The sequence below is a fragment of the Coloeus monedula genome (genome assembly GCF_965178545.1).
Source record: "Coloeus monedula genome assembly, chromosome: 4".
NCBI lineage: Eukaryota > Metazoa > Chordata > Aves > Passeriformes > Corvidae > Coloeus > Coloeus monedula.
In genome coordinates this window covers 40,484,828-40,504,848 of record NC_138784.1, presented here as the reverse complement: position 1 = coordinate 40,504,848, position 20,021 = coordinate 40,484,828, and the positions used below count along the sequence as shown (strand labels likewise).

Below are 20,021 nucleotides of genomic sequence, written 5' to 3'. Positions count from 1 at the left end.
CAGGCTGAGGAGTCCCAGCTCTTGCAGCCTTGTCCATATATATGGGATGCTCATCCCTTATTCGTCTTTGTGGCCACTCAGTGGGCTCTCTTCAGTAACTCTGTATCTCTTTTGAACTGGGAAGCCAGACTAGGGTGCATGGCTGCAGGAATGGCTTCATCAGTGCTGATGAGAAGGATCACCTCCCTGGCCCTGCTGGAGATGTCTTTCCTAATGGAGACGAGCAGGGGGACAATGGCCTTTGCCACAGCACAATATAAGAGCACCAATGTAAGAATGTTAAGAGCTGTCCCACATGCACTAGTAGTGAGCACTAAAATAACCAACATCAAATGAGACTAGTAGATTCAATGTAGACCTACATGAAGATAAACAAAACAAACACCAATTTCCATTTATTCTTCCTAATAAATGCAGTTGAATGTTTTGCGCATCCTGATGTGTCTTTGCAAGGGGCCAGGAAATGAAAAATATTGTAGTGGGAGTACTTTGGTGCAGTATTATTAAAGATCTAGACTATTTCCAGAAAGACTTAAACTAAAGACCAAATAATCAACTCACTCTTCATAAAGTAGCTGTTCTGAGCACAGAACAAGTAGCAGCACAAATTTATGGTATAAATTACTGTGGTTTCCTGTTATTTTTCCTCTTAAGCAGCTAGTAGTTTGCTCGATTGACTGGAATTACCCTTTATTCCCAGTTCTTCACCACTACTGCCTGTAATAAAAAACTGCTTGTAGAACAGAAGTCCTTACGAAAGATCACCAATTTGAAAGATTAGTATGTAGATTAAATTAATGCCCTTGGTAAATTTAATTCCTCCTGGTGAATAATTAATGAAGTTTTGCAAATGATAGCTAGAAATCCCCTTGTTTCTGGAACAGAAAGCCCACTTAGTAGAATACCAGAGCCTGGAGAGGGTTCCATGCTAAGTGCAGACCTGTGGAAGCACTAACTCCATCCTGGAATTTCTACATTAGCCAGCAGGGCATTTTTCTTCTTTCTTGGAAAAAAAAAAAAAAACCAAAAAAAAATTGTGCTGCTCTGAAGACCATACAGCTTCTTCATATTTTTTCATTTCAGTTTCTAACTTAACAATTCCTATTATGATTAGCCACTTTTATATACTGTCAAGCAAGTTTGGGTCAAAAGGCCACATGCATAAACCATGAGTATTTTAACCAGAAAAATATGAATTAAGGCCAATGGAAATCAGAACATTGTGGGCTTTTGGTTTCCCCTGCCCTATCTCCAAGTATTTAGAGAAGCCATTAAGGCAGAGTATACATGATTAATCCTTGATGAAAATGTAAAGCTTAATGTCTTCTTCATAAACGTCTTTTGCTATAAAGTCACTGTACAAGAGGGCAAGAAAAGGCTGTTACTTTGTGACCTAAGGGCAAGATGAGACTAAGGTAAGAGTCATACAGGGTAGCATAACAAGCACCGTAACCATTGACAGCTTTTCCACTTTTAATAGTGGAAAAGGTAAAATGGTATCCCACTAAAATAAACACTGCTGCAGAAAAATATCAACTGTTTATCTGAAAAGTTTTAAAACAAACTGTGAAAAAATACTTGGCCACTGTATGTAAGCCAGCATTCATCAAACTTAAGGGGGTTTTTAATAGAAAAAATTAAATACTACACTTTTGTGGTCTGTGCCATATTACATAAGTGTGAACAAAAATCAGGATACCACCCTACTCCAGAGAAGAACAGGTTTGAGTCAGTTTTACAATACTGGTCTTGTAGTCTGCAGGAAAACTTGGCCATTAAAGTGAGTACTTGAAGTTTTATATTTAAGCATGACTGATAAAATTAAGTATGAGTTGTTTAATAGGACTTAAGGTACAGAAACACTCTCCATTCCCCTGGATGAAAACCAGTGTTTCCCACTTTTACCTCCTTTAAGAGCTGCTTCATGTTTAGCTTTAGATAAAGTAAGGGGTTTGAAAGTTACTGGGAACTGTATGTCACAAACTACTTTGCTTCCCTCTCTACCATGAAGACCACTCATTTACTGGCACCTTAATGAAACACCAATGCAACAGGTACTACAGCCACCTTTTGATCCGATTTGGCACATATTTCATCTCTCTCTACAATGTACACGTAGCAACTTTGGAAAATGGGCCTCATTTCATTAAGGGCAAAAACGACAATATAAAATGCATTTTCCATTACTGAAGTGGTATTATTGATAAGAATAGTTGTTACAGGACAAACAGCTGTGTACCTGAGGCAAGGGGATGAAATAAAACCCCAAGGGGACAGTTATTCTACATCCACAATAGGCAGCTCAACCACATTTGCTTATCTCTTGATCAAAATAACAAAAGACAACAGATTTTTTTGAAAGGTCAGCTTGTATTGAAAATATCTCTGCAAGAACACCTGTAATAGCGCGAAGTAGTACCAAAACAAAACAGATGAATATTATCTTTCTTTAAACTGTTAAACTTTATTATAAATTAAAATTTCTTTACAAAAAAATTGCACATAATTGACCACTCTTAGGTTCTGATGCACTGGCATTTGCAAAAGTTTCTTTAATCTTCAAGTTTAATAGTCTCTGCCATGAGTCCAATGCAGAAAAGGGCAGTAAGCAACCCTCTTAGAGCCTTCAAGTGCAAGAAGCATACTTGTGGCCACGGCAGTTACACTTTCCTTAAGAGCGGCTGCTTTTGTTTTAAATCCTGTAATGAAAAGGTCTCAAAAAAGGTTTAAAAAAGGAAAAACCCAAAATGGACTAGTTGCTTTTTACTGTAAACACAGCCCAGTAAATTAATCCCAAACACAGATCTCTCAGGCATCAGCGAGAGTGTCAAGTGAATCAGGAACAGCAAAACAAAAACAGTAAATAAAAAGAAAACATAAAAAAATAAAGTCTGTCATTTTGATTAACTATACTTACGTAGATGACGTTATGAGAATCTGGCAGGGCCCAGAAGCAAGGCCAGACAGGGAGTTCATGTTTCCAGAAGAAGGTCATGTTAATTGTTTCCAGGTTCAAGGAAAGCAGACTGGAGACTTGATACGCTCAGCAATACTCATCTGCCTTACATAGATCTTAGGGCATGGATCAGCCTGAAGAACCATTCAACTGATTTTGGCATTTTATAGGACTTAGGGCTGACCATACCCAGCGTTCAGTGATTCTTGTTTTCTGTTCTGTAAGTGTTTAAATTTAAAAGCTCATCTAGGCTGACTCCAACCTCTTGGCACTTGGAAACTAGTTTTCTCAGGTTATCAGTTTTACCTCCTCCTGATGCTTCAAACAAGAGTTGCTGAAAGAGATGGGGAAGCAGATATAAGATTTAGCCAGAGCCTGAGCATCACCACATCTATGGATATGGGATATGCAGAGAATTTATATGAAACCTCAAACTGAATCATAAGGAGAAAACATTACATCTTTCCACAGTGTTGCACATAGAGGTAACTTCTGAAGGGCTCTCTGATATAAATGATGGACCTGTAAAATAAAGGCAAGTATTAAAAGTCAGCACAATTTCACGCACTCAAAATGAAATATCTGAATTACAAAAATCTCTTGCAATAATTTTTAAAATAGTTTTGAAGTCAAGCCTTAAACTGGTACTAAAAGCAAAGGCAAGTTTATGTCTGACCTTAATTCTGACCCTTGTATGAACATGACTAGTTACATAAGGACATGCTATTTTTCTTCACAAGATTCTTGCCTCATTCATTGCACAGGATGGAACACGTTCAGGGAATGAAGAAGCTTACTGAATATTTCACCACTCAGTATGTAGTCTCAAGTCTTGTTTATTGCATATCATCACAATCCTGCAATGAAAATAACTGTTTCATGGGCTTTTTTTCCTTCAGCATCTATCTATCTATGCTTTAACCATCAGTATGAGTATTAGCAACTCTCAAAAAAAAATGGTTTTACCATTTTATGGTTCAAAATAGAGGACCAAAATATTTAATACTAGTACTTACTCAAGTGTCCTTCAACTACTGGTATCTAAAGTCCCAACTTCAATCACAGTCACTAGGGGAGGTATTTGCTGGCATTTTAAATACTTGTACTCATTTTCATACTCTTTTAACAAACCTTTACATGACCTCTGAAGGAAATAAATGACGGGTTCTCCAGGAACAGGAAATCCATAATCTGAATCACAATTCAATTTTAAACCAATATCCTACTTGTTTACTAAAAAATCCAGTTATCTGGACCAATCACTGATTTGTGTAAACAGTTGTAAGTGCTCACTACATTCCAAGCCAAGACCCCCACAAAAACCCAATTGCATTGTGTATGCCTACTGAAGTGATTTTACCACATACCGTATAATTAGCGAGGTGGTTGCAGAAGAAAATTACAAGATTTCTTCTGGGTGTAATCCAGCTACAATGTTTCACATATGTCTCCATTTTAATTGGTTCATTTTCTCTAAGGGCCCTCTTTTTTATGCATTTGACATATATTTTTCTAACCAAACAAACCAGCCACCAGCCTTACTACAGGCAGTGTCTTAAGATGTAGTCCATCTAATACAATGACTGAAGCAGGGATCTGTGACTTATTACAGATTACACCAAACCAACACAGAGACAGAATTAAGGTTGAAGAGGCAACCCAGCCTTTGGTATCTCCTGACTTTGAGCTATTTGATCTAGCAAAACAAATAATTCTGCTTAGGGGATGTTCTTTTTAAACATTCTAGGAGACCGTAAAAAAGGAAGGAAAACATTTCGTATGTGAGTCTAACAACAGCCATGCTACCCTATATGGATCAGCTAAAGCTTTAGTATTGATTCAGAAGGCCACTGACAAAAACAGAAGGATGCTAAGAATAAGTCACAACAATGACACAAAACCAGATACAAGCACAGAAGTAGATCAAACACCACAAGCAAGTGATGATGAATCACAAATCCAGGGCCTCATGACAACCCCCACCCTCAAATACACATCTTTCCACAGGCAGAAGAGTATTTTAAAGGTAACAGCAACAGTACCAGGAAGATCATTCTGTTTGAAAAGTGATTCAGTTGCTGTGCCCAAAAACCTCTTCTGTGTTTGTACATAGAGTGGTATTTCCCTACCCTAAGTACTAATAAGTAAACCTATTATTTTTGGCAAAAAAGGAACTGGCATCTTTTGTGTCAGGAACTATGCAAACTCTTTCCATACATTAGTATGGCAGACCCACCCCTCCAACTGCTTCCCAGAACCAAAGAATGGTTTGGGTTGGAAGGGACCTTACAGATCATCTAGTTCACAAACCCCGTCGTCAGCAGGGACATCTTCCACTAGACTAGACCAGGTTGCTCAAAACCCCACCCAGTCTGGCCTAGAAACCTCATCCCTACAAGAGATCTACAACTTCTCTGGGCAACCTGTTTGTGTCTCACCACCTCACAGTAAAGCTGTTTTTCCTAATATCCAATCTAAACCTCCTCTCTGTCAGCTTGAGGCTATTCCTTCTTGTCCTAGTATGACATGACCTTGCAAAAAGTTCCTCTCCAGCTCTCTTGTCCACTTGTAAAGATAGTCACTAGCATCTTCCAGCACAAGTCTTGCTTCCCTCTGCTAGAACTTAAAATACAACAATCTCCTCCAGGTAAAAAAAAGTAAAATGGGAGAAGAATACAGCCTTCCCAGCATGGGAAAGATACACAGAAAGACTGTGCACTCATTATATAATCCATTCTACCCTGACTGACAAAAACATTTCTCACACTTGAGGCAAATATTTTGGTGTTCATAAACTAGAGTACATCAACTAACTAGAAATCTTGGATTTAAGAGACGACCATTGCTTTGGGTAAAGCCAAGGTATGAGAAGTTTTACAGTATTTCATAATCACTTGTTTTAGTACACTGTATTGACTTACTTCTCTTTGTCCCATTAGAAAGCATTCGGCAGCAATGGCTCTGAGGAAAAGAAATATATAAAAACATTTATTCTTGAAGTATTTTAAATGCCATTAATGGCAGAATACTGACTGTGGAATGGAATTACTAATTTCTTGAGAAGAAACTAACTTCCAATGAGGTTAAATCTATTGTGAAAAGAAAAAAATAGCCATTTTTTAAAAACAACCTTACATGAGCAAGACATTTCAGTGGTTCCCCATTATGAACAAACACTGAAGAAAAAGATCAGTTCAGCATCACTGGATAATGGAGAATACTGCTATTGTGATATATAAAGGGGAGGGGTAGAGAGGGGGAGACAGAAGTCAATAGTTGAATTTTAAAAAGCAACTTGTAAATACATCATTTATATTTATCTGCATAATATCCATTCACTTAAGTTTCCCCCAAGAGGGAAATTTTATTTCTCATTTTAAAGAGGTGACAGTATCTCTGTCTGCTGTAATGAACTAATATTACTCTCTAAATAACAAGCTAACGAAAGAGAAGCTTCCAGTACAAGCCCAACTGGAAGGACACTTCCGATTTACCTTTGTGAAGTAAACCTTACAAACAAAAGCAATATCTATGAAAACAGATGTATGACTGTTGCATTACATTTTCCAGATGGCCAGGCATGTTGGGATATTATATGTAAACATCTTGGCTTGTAGTTTCAGAATCTGAACATTGCTCTCCTCCCAGTATTGCAGAAGCAGTCTGTAAAAGGCATTCATGAGAAAGGAACACTGTTCTAATCACTTTGAACAGAAAAGCTATCCAAAGATACAAACACATTACACAAAATATATTATACCTAATCTGAGACAAGAACTGTAAGCAGGAAAAAGCCCAAGCCACCATATACAATACTGACTGATCATGCTCTCAGAACAAAACAAAACAAGGTAAGATACACTTTCAGAGAGTAACTAAGAAGTGTGAAATCAAAGAGAAAATACAATCTTGGCATATTACAAGATTACAAGTGGATTACACATCCACTTTGAGCATGCACAAGGTAACTGCACATTTGAAAGGAGACAAATTAGTTTTATAGTCATGTGGCCAGAGATGCTACTCAGTCAGTTCTGCTCACCCATTTCATGCAGTTATCAACATTGTCTAAAGGAGCTGCAAGTTCCATCTAGACAGAATCGCAACTTGGTTTAAAATGAAGCCATTCAACTCCAACCTGCCTAAGGCAGGTGTGTCACACTCTCCCCATGCTCACAACCACACACTCACTTCAAGCCTTGCTTTGAGTTCTTTGGGGTCACTGTTGATGATGAATAGTGTTTTGGGACTTTTCAATATTACCCAAATATTCATGTGTTCAGTGCACCTGAACACAGTAAAATATCGACTCTCATCCTGGAAGAGCATGTTTTGAAATACTGTTCAAGTAAGAGTCAGTGCAAGAGTCAGTGGTTGTTTCCCATCAGATTTTGTTTAAATTATGATTTATCATTGATAAATAAATGTCAAGTTAAGCCTTAAGGTAGCATTGTTATAGACTGGTATATCCATTTTTATTTGTTCTGGAACTATACTTGTGTCATGGTTTAGCTAGCACTACAGCTTGTAATAGATCATCAAGTAACAACAAGATTTTAATATATATCTGATGTTTCTCTACCCACTTGAAATTTTGACCATTTGTAGTCATCATGTACAATGCAGAGTTAGTTCCTGTATAATTATAACCTGTCTGTAGATAGAACAGAACATTGTCAAATCTAAGATTGAGATGACATCAGAAGGTACAATATGCCTCAAGCAATATGCAATAATAGAGGAACAGTTTTACTTCCGTAGTAGAAAGCAAATCATGCATGACTTGCACAAAAAACGATTGTTATGTTAACCATCTGCCTTGATTAAAAGTATTTCTACATACCTCAGTGCAAGTCCAGGATTAGTAGGCATGGTAGAACAAAACCGTTCCAAGGTTTTGGAATGCTGAGATTTTGGAATGCAGCTCAAATAAAAAAGAATTACCTGTAGAATTTGAATTATAAGCATTAAACCACTTTACAGCTCTTATTTTGCTAAGAACAATGGTATCACACACTATGAACACTATGACTAAAATGAGTTGCCACCTTCAAACCTTATATCCCTCAAGGGTACAGAAATCAATTTGTATAATACAGTGTCAAATTGCTAGCACCACATATTTTAGTCCTTCTAGCCTGCATTTAGTGCATAAAGATCAATGCACTGCTTGTTAGCAAAATGGGATCCAGGATTTCTATAAACTTTATTCTGTCTGTTACAAGTGCTCAATTTCTTCCTCCTACTTTATTCCTTCTGTTTCTCAACCATTATAATTTCTATGATCAAAACTGTTTCCATCTGCCAGTGGTACTCTTGCTTAACCGTATCTTCCCTCCCTTACACATTTTCTCTTTTCTCTAGAAAAAAATAATTTGTCATTAACATGCCATAAAGTTTCTCTTTGCATTACATGACCTTTATTTGAAAAGATCACTGCTAGATACTCTTCTGCTCAAAACACTACTATACTCAGACACTTCTTTCTTTTTCTAGCTCTCAAGTGTTCATATACTGATGCTGTACTTGAATAAATAGATTACAGGTACCTGCTAACAGGTCATCAGCCTCTTTGTTTAGCTAAAACTGTCCACAGACACATTTTTACCTTATTATGAAACTCATAATTGGTCCAATAATCAGCAGTACTAAACGGAATTGGGTATCTTGTGGGGATTGTCACCAGACATCTGTTCACTAGATCAGTAAAAAGCTTGAATTCTTGAACTTTGTTGGTGGATTCAACAACTTTGCTATTGAGAAAAACAAGGTAACTGGAAGAAAAAAAAAAAAAAAGAAAAGAAAAAAGATGGTTCTGGTAGCCTTCACTTAATAATTGAGATTAATTAACCTTCTTCCCTTAAGAACTTACTCCAACCAAATGTTCTGAACAGTTTCCTGCTGCATCACTGCCCCCAGAGCTGCTTCATAAGCATCCAGTGCTTCACCAACACTTGCATGAAGAGACTGGCACAAACTGTTTATATAAAAAGATAAAAACTGTTGTATGTCATAAACAGTATGTGTAATTACATATTAACAGTAAGATACAATTAAGAATTTCCTATTCTCAGATGCAAGAAAAAAAACAGTGCTTTCAGTTTAACAGCATCATGGACTAATCTATCAGTCAATTTATTAGAATGGGTAAGTCTCGCAAGCAAGTAACAAGGAATAATAAAGCAACCATGAAGTTTAAAATGCAATCCTTAAGAACAAATTAAATATTACAAACTGTCTTCTACTCTTGTAAAGTACCCTTTACTAATCCTTCTAATAGGAATGCTCTAACTGCTACAGAATGGAAACAAGTCTTGAATTTCCATTGGGAAAGCTCCAAGTGATAAATTTCAAAGTCTGATTAAAGCCACTTGGGAAATAGTATCAGTCTCTGGCAACAAAGTTAGTATTCTAAAACAAATATTATCAAGATCTGGGGTAGAAACATACCGATTGTGTCAGAGGAAAAAGAAAACTGACAAGAAAAGGTCAAAAACCCCCACCTTAATCTTGTTAAACAGCTTCTCAAAGAAACATACAGCTAGACTAACATACAAGACCTCATCAAAGACAAGAGCAGACACACTCTTAGATCAAGACATGGCGAAAAATCCGTATTTCAAAGTGTAAAGTAACAATTAAAAAAAGGCAAGACTTCCAGTAAGTAATGGGGGGCAGGGGGAAATCTAACAACCTCATAAAGAAGCAGAATACAGAAATATATAAAGTAAGACAGGGCTGACCTTGCTACCTTGCTGTAGAACCCTCCTGGACTGAAGTCACATCATCAGTGCCTGATTCTACTCCTGCTTTCCCCAGGAATTACGAACTAAATCACCAATTTGCCACTCTAAAATAGTGTGTATACATTTGTGTGCACACACAATAGGATCTTTCCAAGTAAAACATTGTTACAAGACCTTTAAGACTTTGCTGATTTCAATCTAATTTCAGTTGGTAAAAGTGAACTTTTACGTCTTTTGTCCTCCATACCTGAAGAAAGGAAATACAGATACACAGGCCCAGGTATCTAGAGACTTACTGTAGCAAAACTCAAACAGAGAAACACTCCATTATCTCTGAAAGTAATTTAGGCACTTCTTTCAGGAGCACTTACTTTTCCTCTTAGAAGCAGGTGTTAAAATACAGGAGAATCTGAGTTTAAGTCAGGGTACCTTATGACTAAATAGTGATCTCAAGTGTCTTAGTAACAATACTTCTACTGTGTAAGTGGGAAACCCAAAACTGAACTTCTCAAGAGATATTTTGGTTAAAAAAAAAAATTAATTTAAGTTGATATTAATAGACAATGTAAGAAAAACTCCATAAAGGTAATCTTTAAAAAAGGTTTAGATTAAATTTTCTTGAAAACCATTCATTTTACCTGTAGGTTGTCCACCAACTAAAAACAATAAGCAACAGTGTTGAAGAAGTTCTGAGGAGTCTTCACTCAGTATGTGAAGCAATACCATCTTCGCCTTTTTACTTAACTGAAAAGCCAAATAGGTACTTGTGTAGACTGACAAACCCAGACCACAAAGTGGTAAACTTCCTAAACAGCCTAAGCAAGCACCTCAGTAACCACAGTTAAGTAGCTAGTATAAGTTACAGATGGCTAATACTGTGGTGTCTGGCAATCCTGTATAAGGCTGCTATCAAAAGGAATGATGGAAGAAAAAGAAAAAAAGAAAAAGGAAAAAAGATTGTGTATACATGACAAAGACATGTTCCTTTACAACCTCTTGCAGAGGAACAGGTCACCCTCCTGCACTAACTTTGCTGTGGAGCTTCTCCATGAACAGCTGAAACAATGAGTCAAGGAGCTGGGGAGATCAGGACTAAACAGAATGGAAACTTTGCAAAGAAGGACTATTGTAAAATAGAAGGGAGACAACTGAAAGCCACAAGAAAGAGGAACACTACTAGCAGCAGTAACCTAAACCAAAAGTAAAACAAACAAAAAAATCATTTTGAGATGAACACACCTTTTACCATTCCCGTAGGTCAGAACTTCTGAAAGATTTCTCAAGTGGAAAATTTAAGCTGACGTGCAACTCAGTTTCATAAAATTATCTCCAATGTGCAGCAGGCCAGTAGGTTCTCTAAAGACTGGCCAATCACTTATTGAGAGAACTGAAAGTGATACACCCTTAGGCAAGTTATGAATACTTTGCTTTTGAAAATGCAATTTACTCAGACCCAACAGCTGTTTCTCAGAAATTCCTTAGAAAAATCTCACCAGTAGATCTGCCACAGATATGGGATTTGCTGGTTAACAACATCATCTGTAAGATGTTCTTTATAGAGAGGTGATGTAAATTCAATTGGCATTGGAAAATTCAAGAGATATCTACAAGAGAAAAAAGGAGTAGTAAACAAGAATATGCTTCTACATGGAAGAATTCTATGTAGACGTAATGTTCAGTTACGAAGTCCAGTTCACAAAAAATACTGAAAAAACATGCACTTTTCCTAGATTTCAGTTTAACTCTATCCAGGCAAAATCTGTACAGAAAGCATTACACAGAAATGTAGAATTAATACAGAAGGCATTTACTCTCTCATTATGCACAAAGTTAAATATTGCCTTATATTACAGACTTTCCCCTTCCTTCATAAAATGCATCAAGTACCTAACAAACGTAAGCAAGAACAAAATCTAACACCTAACTTAAGAGATAAAAACATTTCAAAAGCTCATCTGAATGAGCTCTAGCACGGAAGGTTTTTGCTTTGAAGACCTTCAGAGGCATCTATTTTGCTCATAGGGAACTTGCAGATTCCAAAACTTTTGTCTTTCAGTTAGGTGCTAATATTCAAGGGGAAAATCATCAGGCTATATACGAAACCTGTATCTTTTCATCAATACTAATGTGATTAATAACATGCTGGATGTCTTGACTGAGGTCTTTTACAAGTGCCTAAACAGTGTATTTCAGATACGTCATTTTAGACTCCTAGCTTTAGGGGGGAAAAAAAAACCAAAACCAACTTTGGTATATATATGATTTATTTTGATTGCCCAGATCCAGACATGTGACTTGCTTGCTTATTTTGAGATGCTCATGGTTTTATAAATTAGCGTCTATGCAAAAACAAGCATAAACCTTATACTAAACCATCATTCACTGAAGTTCTGGCAAAACACACCATGCTAAAAAATAGAGTTTAAAAGTTCTACACTATCATGTTATTCATGAAAATGCCAATATTGCCAAAATTTAAATTAAAAATTATTCTAAACATACCTTAAGAGATCCATGGGACCGTGCTGTTGGCATGTATTCTCAAAGAAAGCTGCCACGAAATCTTGCAACAGTGGAAGAATACTGCTTGACCTTTCCTGTTTTGTTGTTTGGAGTTTTTTTTTAAAAATAAAAAAATAAAATCAAACATCAACCTGGAATATGGTGAGAGTAATTTAAGCAAAATAAATAAGTGGTGTGTTTATCTCTGCAATGCTCCACTGTCTTCATTCTCTCAAGAACGAAGTTTAAATGGGGAAGTCAGCAGTAGGAAGAAGCTGGAAAAATATTACAGGGTGGTTTTTTTACTTTCTGTTACTCTTTCTTAAGATTAACACTGAATTAGAACAGCCCAAACTACAAATTTATGATTTTATGTAATTTCTAAGATTATCTTTTATCATTTCACTTGTCTTGACAATTATACTTTTCCTATTTATATAAAGGACTACTAGACATTACAAAAATATCACTAAGTTGAATCACTTTGACAAGCTTTTCAAACAACATAAACCCCAAATTTTATAGAGCTAGCAGACCAGCAAACAAGTTTTGACATGGAGTATTACCTGTGAAACAAGAAATTTACACAATCGATAAAAAACTTCTGCATTCTGAGGATTCCTCTCAAAAGCTCCAATCCACACCTTGTGGGCATTTTCACTCTGCTCCATCTGCAAATACAAGGTGGCCAAACTCTCCAAGAGCTGACAGTTGTTAGGGCAGAGCTCCAATAAAGATCTACAAAGTTCTGCAGCAGATTCCCACCTTAAAGAAAAGTAAAGGTCAGTTAAAAAAAAAAAAAAAAAGTGAGTCAAGTACTTCAGTTAAGAATGTCTTGAAACAACTTACCTTTCAAGCAGTTTCAGCAAAGCTATCATGTTTCTGTAGAGAGGGAAGCAGACAGCTATTCTTTTGTCAGCCTCAAGGCTTTCATCAGTACATGTTTTGACTGCATCTTCAAAACAAAAGTAAAAAGCAAAGCCTTTACACCTCAAGCAGCGTCAAAGTTATGTGAAGCCTTAATAAAATGTTTCCTTTAACATAAGGAAAATACATAATCTGAAAAGATTACTTCTGAAGGTGCTGTTTTTGCAAGTTATTAGAAATAGATGATCATCTTTGGAAAAGCTCTCTTCACACTTATCACCACAGTACAAAAACAAAAATATTTCTGTTTCATCTCTTACTCATTTTAAAAACAGGAAACATCCTAACAATGAAACATTAAAGCAATGTTTCAGATAGAAGCATATGCCTAGATTTAAAAACACACACCAGGATTTCCAGTGTAGCTGCTGAAAGCTACTGAGACAAACACTAATGCAGGATATTATTTTTCTCCTCAGCATAATAAAAAGTTAGCCAACTGAACACCCCATTACCATAGCTAGACTGCCCTCACTCACACAGCTGGGCTACTCCATTGATCCTTGAATATTTCAACACTGCCCTACCACTGGAAGCATAGGTATATTCTCAGTGGCAACTCAATACTGCTGCTGGCTAACACACTAAATACTGACATTTATAAATACTATATAGCAGCACTTGCCTGCTACTGTGAAGTCTACCTCTGACAGCACCACCGTAAGATAAAATCTCGATTTCTTCTAATATCTCCATTTTACACTTTAAGTAAATCGAATAAATTTTTTAAACTGTGAATTAAGATAAACACATGGATTGTTCTGCCTCTTTTAAGGAAATACACTAATATTTCAGGAAAGTAACTTTCCAATAAATACATCCTAGCGAGAGAAAGGGGGAAGGGTAAGAAAGAATGACAACTGGAGCTTGGCTTTATGCTTGCATAAGCCCAAAAAAATAGCAATGTCATACAATTACAAGCCACTGACTGGTCTTTTTCTCTGAACGATCATATTCTATCAAGCTAAAGCTGTGGCTTGGAACCACAGACGCAAACCTCATGTTTGTTAAGCACCCGAGAACGTGGATTTTCCGCACTATTCTGTTCAAATCAAAATGAATACACTGGATTAATTCAATGGCTTAACAAAGTCATCAGCAATATTGCACTGCCTTGAAATTCCAGAAGCTGAATAATACTTCTTGAATTACAACGTGTGAAGAATGTATTAAATATTTACTGCCTTAATCTTACCTTCAAACATAGCTAAGAGTGTATCAGGATCAGTCTTCACATCTTGAACTGTCTGCCATGGTATTAAAAACGGCTCTTTGTGCACAATCCTTGAAGGACTGACATTAGCTGGATCATAGAACTTGACTGGGAGAACACCAAATTCAATTAAATGTATGTAAGCCAGCCAAGCCAAGCAACGGTCACTTGCAGTAAGGTGTTCTGATATTATCTTTTCATTTGCTGATCTTAAAGCATTCTGTAAAGGTTAAAAGAAATACAATGCACCTCAACCACAAAGTCTTTAGAATTTAAGAATGAGAAAAGAAAACAGGAAGAGTAGGTTTCAATATTCTCCAATTTTTTCCATAGAAAAGACAGGAACTAATTCTTTATGTAAAAATCAGGATTATATTCAGCTCATGTGAAAGGGTGGCTATTCAAATTATGCCATTTCTAGTAAAAGGTTTGGAAAAACCACAGAAGATTCTTATTGCAAAAAGTGAAGAGAGACACTTTGAAAACAGGCATCTCCCAACATATATGTTCCTTTTTCCTTCTCTATTCTCCTATTACCTCCAATTCCATAGAAGTAATACAGTAACGCCAGATACAACTCATCTACAACCTGGATTCAACTAGGTTTTGTGCGTTTGGGGTTGTCTGTTCACCTTGGCATTTTTATTTATTAAATTCTAGTTGAAAAGCTATTAAGTTACAGCTATTCAAGTCTACTGAAAAGGCCACCATCTCTAGACATGATGTTTTAAAATGTTTTGAAATCCTTACTGAGAACAAGGATACTATTTCAAATTTTTCTACTAGTCACATGCAAAGAGAGAATAGTCCAGTTAAACAAGCAGATCCCAAATAAAATAATTAGAGCATGCAATTAAATAAAGTCTAAACATAAATTCAATAGAACCTCATGACTAGTGATGTGTCAACGTTTTCCTGGACAAACACAGTATGATCAAAGAATGCATTTTTCAAGGGAATGAATGTACTTGCAAATTTATGCAAAATTCAGCAGGACACATGCCCTGAAGTAGGTGAAAACTGGTGTTTCAAAAGCATTTCACTTATTCACGCCACAAAATACTTAGAAATTGCTTTCAAGTTTTCCAATACACATTGCTATTTACTCTGAAGTAGCAGTTACTTTGAAATTATTTTCTCTGAAATATGATTAAATAATCTCTTGCCATTCTTTGGCAAGAGATTATTCAAGCCATTCTTTTCAACTACACATTTCAGATTCATTTAGAAAAAAAAATTTAGCTTTGTGATGATGCTTTACAGAAAGGTAAGGGTAACCAACCAGTGTTATTCTCCCTGGATTTCCATGTTGATTTGACACAAGGAGTTTTTTCTCCCTCCGTTCTTTTTATTAATTCAGACTTATGTGTCTCAGTACCTTTGGAGAAAGCCAGCACAGCATTGCACTCTCCCATTCTAACTGGAGCCAGACAAAAGCCTGAAGGCCTAAAACTCTAAGGACAGGCTGCAGCAAGCAATAGGCGGCACCTGCTGGCAGGAATGAAACAACCTGCAACTGAAAGGACAGAGCTCCCACTTTGGGAGAGGATAATGTCCATTTCTCACCCTAAGCCACCACTTTTATCATCTACGCAACAGTTAACAGTCACCTAAATTATTTCTACATAGTTCTGGCCTGAGATAACTCAATGACTTCGGGGTTCATAGGAGAAATAAATCTGATTTAACAGTCTCCAGATTGGAGAGCAGGGCAATACTGTTAGATAACTACTATATTCTTTCCCAAGAACTACTGGTTTGATAATTTCTGTGGCAATTTTGAATACCTAAGGCATTACCAACAGGCCTTCACTGCAAAAACCTGATCTATGGCTTACTAGAAACCAAAAAATAAAGCATCTCCCAGGGCATTATTTTGAGACAGTAATCTAGGCTATTAGCTACTCAAATAAAAAAAGTAGGCAACGAAACCCCCAAAGGTATATCCAGATTACAACAGCATCATAGCTCAACACAGAAGCCTCTATTTGTTGAAGGAATTCTCCTAAAGGAAGGCACAGTTCCTCTAAAGTTCAAACTATCACAGTCACAGGCATTAAAAAGGTAAAGCTATGGAAACACTCCTGAGGTGGTAACTTGGAAGTTACCTGCAGCAGAACAAGAGCATTCTGATGTCTTCCTGTAAACAGGCTTAAATGAACCCTGTAGAGCAGAGTCTCCAGCAGCTGAAAGGACACAAGATTTGGATTTTCTCCTCCTTCTCTCACTTCCATTAGGAACTGCAGCATCCTCCCACAAACATAGTCTTTTCCATCAAAGGAATTCTCCAAATTCAAAAACTAGAGAGAAATAAATCATAATAATAACAATCACAATACAAGTAAGGCTTCTAGGTTAAAAATCATACAGATCACAAACTTCGAATCATATCTTTTGCTAGCTTATGAACCGTGTTTCCCTCCCTCACAAAGCTCCATATTAAACCCCAAAACATACCACTTTTAATATGTACAAGAACAGCCAAATTTTGCAATCAATGTAACATCTTGATTTTAAATAACTTTTACTACCTAGGGAAAAGTGATGATTTCTACAAATAACTGGCAGGAACTTGATTTGTTTCATTTTCAACTTTTGAGTTTTTAAAAAGGTACAGTGCTTTTTATTCTACAGTTTCCCTGTCATACATACTGACTTTATACAGTAGAAAACACACACTTACAGGAACATTTCACAATTACTTTGAAATTTTTACTTACTGTCCACCAGATTTGATAAGAGGGAGCATATTCCACTGCTGTTTCACACATTTCCTGTATTTCCTCCTTGGTTCCTCTTTTTGAGAAAAGTCTGAGGTAATGACACCAAATTTCAGGATTTTCTTTGTTGTTCTCAAGGGCTCGAGCCAAAACATTTAAAGTAGAATCTAAACACTCAGATGATGAGCTGTAAAAAATAAACATTTTAAAAAAGCACTCTCATCAACTGTGTTGGTATTATGACTTGCACAACATCAAATATGAAAATAGATGCTTTTAATTAGAATTAAAGTCACACACAGTACGCCATCTTTTTTACACGTTGTCCTTTACTATCACCAGGTTTCAAAGCTGCAGCAAGTTTTCAACCTTCAGAAGGTATCAGGTGCAATTATCATAGTGCACGGAAATAAGTATTCTATGAAGACTGCCAATTCTAATAAAAGAGTCCAAATTATTGAAAATGGGTAAGATTCATCTGTAAGCAAAGTTCTCAAGCTGCAAGGATATAAAGGCATTTACGTCATACAGGCTTAAGGACTTAAGTAGGGATTTTAAGAATGTAGTAAAGTAAGCTGTATTTTTGTTAAATATTTAATAAGTAATAGTGAAACGATGAAATTTCCTACAGTCACTAAACAAAAGCCTTTACTTCAGCATACCATGCAGGTTCTCTAAGACATTAAAAAAAAGAAATTTGCTTTTTTGAGATAACAAATCATGAGATGACACCCACCAAGTAATATATGATTAGCTGAAATAACTGACTATACTGCAAACCACAGAGCTGAGCTTTAATTCATAAATACATCTTGCATAAAACCACAGAATACTTCTGAGGTCCCATGTGTTCTGAAATCATCTTTAGAAATTATTTTGCATGGACAATTATGAGAAGAAAAACACAAGTCTCAAAAAAACCCTTAACACAGTTAACCATGCATATGTCTGAAGCTTTCCCAATGCCACTACTTTCACCTGCTACAGCAGTCAAATTTCTTCAGAGTGCTGAGGAAGTGGGGAATGGGAGAGGTGGCTGTTTTATGAAAAGGATGCGTATCTTCCACCAGGTTTTCTCCCTTTTCTTGGTTGTTTCCCAAGTACACTTATTTTTAGAAGGCATGCTCTTCTCATGCTGCCACTTACTGGTAATACTTTGATTACTGGTCTTTCCAGTTCTACCCCTTCTACTGCTCAGGCACCTATTGATACAGCTAAACTGATTTTTTCCTACATTTTCCATTATCCACAGTTTAAACAAGGCTTTTAAAGTAGATCTGCTCCTCTCCATTCCCCTTGCTTCCTGTTGCAGTTGCTCAGCTATACCTCACTTAAAACTGAGGTTAATCGTCATAATGGATGAAACCACGACAGAATTCCTATTGAAATGATCTGATTGCCAATAGAAACACGGTACCCTGCAGTGTAAGTTTAAGGAAGAGAAGCTAGAGAAACTTAGAAAACCAACATTAAAAAAAAATATCACAAACTAAGAAACCAAGTGCTCAATTAGACCATTTCTACAGGGATAAAACCAACTAGCAGAACTGTTCTTATAAGAAAGTTTGCTGATGAAAGTAATTTCAAACATTATTCCAACCATCCACTCTGCAGAGAATGATTTGAGTTCACTGGTCCACCTTTACTGCAACATTCCACTGTAATATTACACTGAGCACTTTTCAAACATGAACAATTACTTCTCCCACACTACCTTCCATCAACTTCCGCTCTGAATCAGAACCTACCCAAAGATAAACCATCAGTGTAATTTATTACTCATATACTATACTAAATACAGTAGGAAGTATAATCTATTTTTTAACCTGAATTAAAGTAATAAATTATTTGTGCCATTGTTGGAGGAAGTTCTTTAACATTATGTAGGAAACTTTATCATAACATTATAGGTAAACAGCTAATAGGTAGCAAGTGTCTAAAATGTAGCGACATACCCTTCATTTTGATTCAAGTATTTATATGCAAGTTTAATCCAAAGCTGTACATCACAGGGGTTTTCTTGGACACTTGCTTCCAAGTTGGAAATGTCATCAGTCTCACTTGTAAAATACCGGACATCATCTGGAGTCACCACAGCATCAAGCACTGGAACTCTTTTTTTATGTTCCATGGGATGGGCTGTAAATAATACACAAATTTTAGAAAAAAAAAAATTTCCTTTTCAAAACAGTAGTGATCTGTAACTCTCACAAGAGGTGGCATCTATATATTTCAAGCATAGCCATTGATCAGAACTAAATAGCATTATCCAGCATCCTTCAAACTGTATTGCCTGTAGAGAACTGGTTATATTTCAAATGTGAAGGAATGAAATAAATAGCAGCAAAGGCTGCCTTGATCAACAGACACCAGCTGAGGCAGATCATTAGGCACCATTAGGAACTAGACACATTTGACAAAGAAAAATTTTTCTCTATTCTGAGTCTCAAAAAATCCTTTTTAGGGGATCTGCTAACAAATGCTAAAGCTCCTACTTGCAAGAGTCACGTGTGAAACACTGGCAGGTTACTGATGCTCTAGCAGCTTCAAAATGCTGTTTAACAGCAGCTTTTTTTAACTCCTGAGGTCACAGCAAATACTAACTCTATAAAAATTAAGATAACTGAACACTGATGTTCTTCTACTTAGAGTTTGGGGGGAGAGGGAAGAAGAAGGTGGATATGTTGAGGGAAAATAATTTTTTTTTTTAAATCCCAGGAGTGTATTGGCAAGGCTGAAACATTCTAGGGAAAAAGGTCTTTATGTTCCTTTTGAGAACAGGTAATTACAAATTCCACCTTAATTTCCAGTCACATTAAAGGAAAAAATCTAATAGAATTACAAGTGTAGGTCAACCTTTACCCATGAATTTATGTAAAATAAAGTTTGCATACAGGAAGTATAAAGTCAAGAGAACTACTAAAAGCACTGATTTTGTCAAGAACCACTTTAAAAAC

General features: G+C 36.4%; 1 protein-coding gene across 4 annotated transcripts in view; it reads right to left on the bottom strand.

Moving 5' to 3' along the window:
- Positions 1-2,532: 2,532 nt before the first annotated feature.
- ZFC3H1 (zinc finger C3H1-type containing) overlaps positions 2,533-20,021 on the bottom strand; it is a 41,464-nt gene continuing 23,975 nt past the window's right edge. For all 4 annotated transcript variants that reach the window (XM_082280645.1, XM_082280648.1, XM_082280646.1 and 1 more), the window contains exons 21-35: positions 19,020-19,203; positions 17,065-17,251; positions 16,453-16,644; positions 14,327-14,564; positions 13,054-13,159; positions 12,771-12,969; positions 12,205-12,299; positions 11,196-11,306; positions 8,829-8,933; positions 8,565-8,730; positions 7,800-7,900; positions 6,518-6,619; positions 5,878-5,917; positions 3,416-3,478; positions 2,533-3,290 (exon numbers count right to left, since the gene is read on the bottom strand). In XM_082280645.1, coding sequence (XP_082136771.1) covers positions 3,153-3,290; positions 3,416-3,478; positions 5,878-5,917; positions 6,518-6,619; positions 7,800-7,900; positions 8,565-8,730; positions 8,829-8,933; positions 11,196-11,306; positions 12,205-12,299; positions 12,771-12,969; positions 13,054-13,159; positions 14,327-14,564; positions 16,453-16,644; positions 17,065-17,251; positions 19,020-19,203 — 2,027 coding nt within the window. In that variant the 3' untranslated portion in view covers positions 2,533-3,152. The remainder of the gene's footprint in view (positions 3,291-3,415; positions 3,479-5,877; positions 5,918-6,517; positions 6,620-7,799; positions 7,901-8,564; positions 8,731-8,828; positions 8,934-11,195; positions 11,307-12,204; positions 12,300-12,770; positions 12,970-13,053; positions 13,160-14,326; positions 14,565-16,452; positions 16,645-17,064; positions 17,252-19,019; positions 19,204-20,021) is intronic.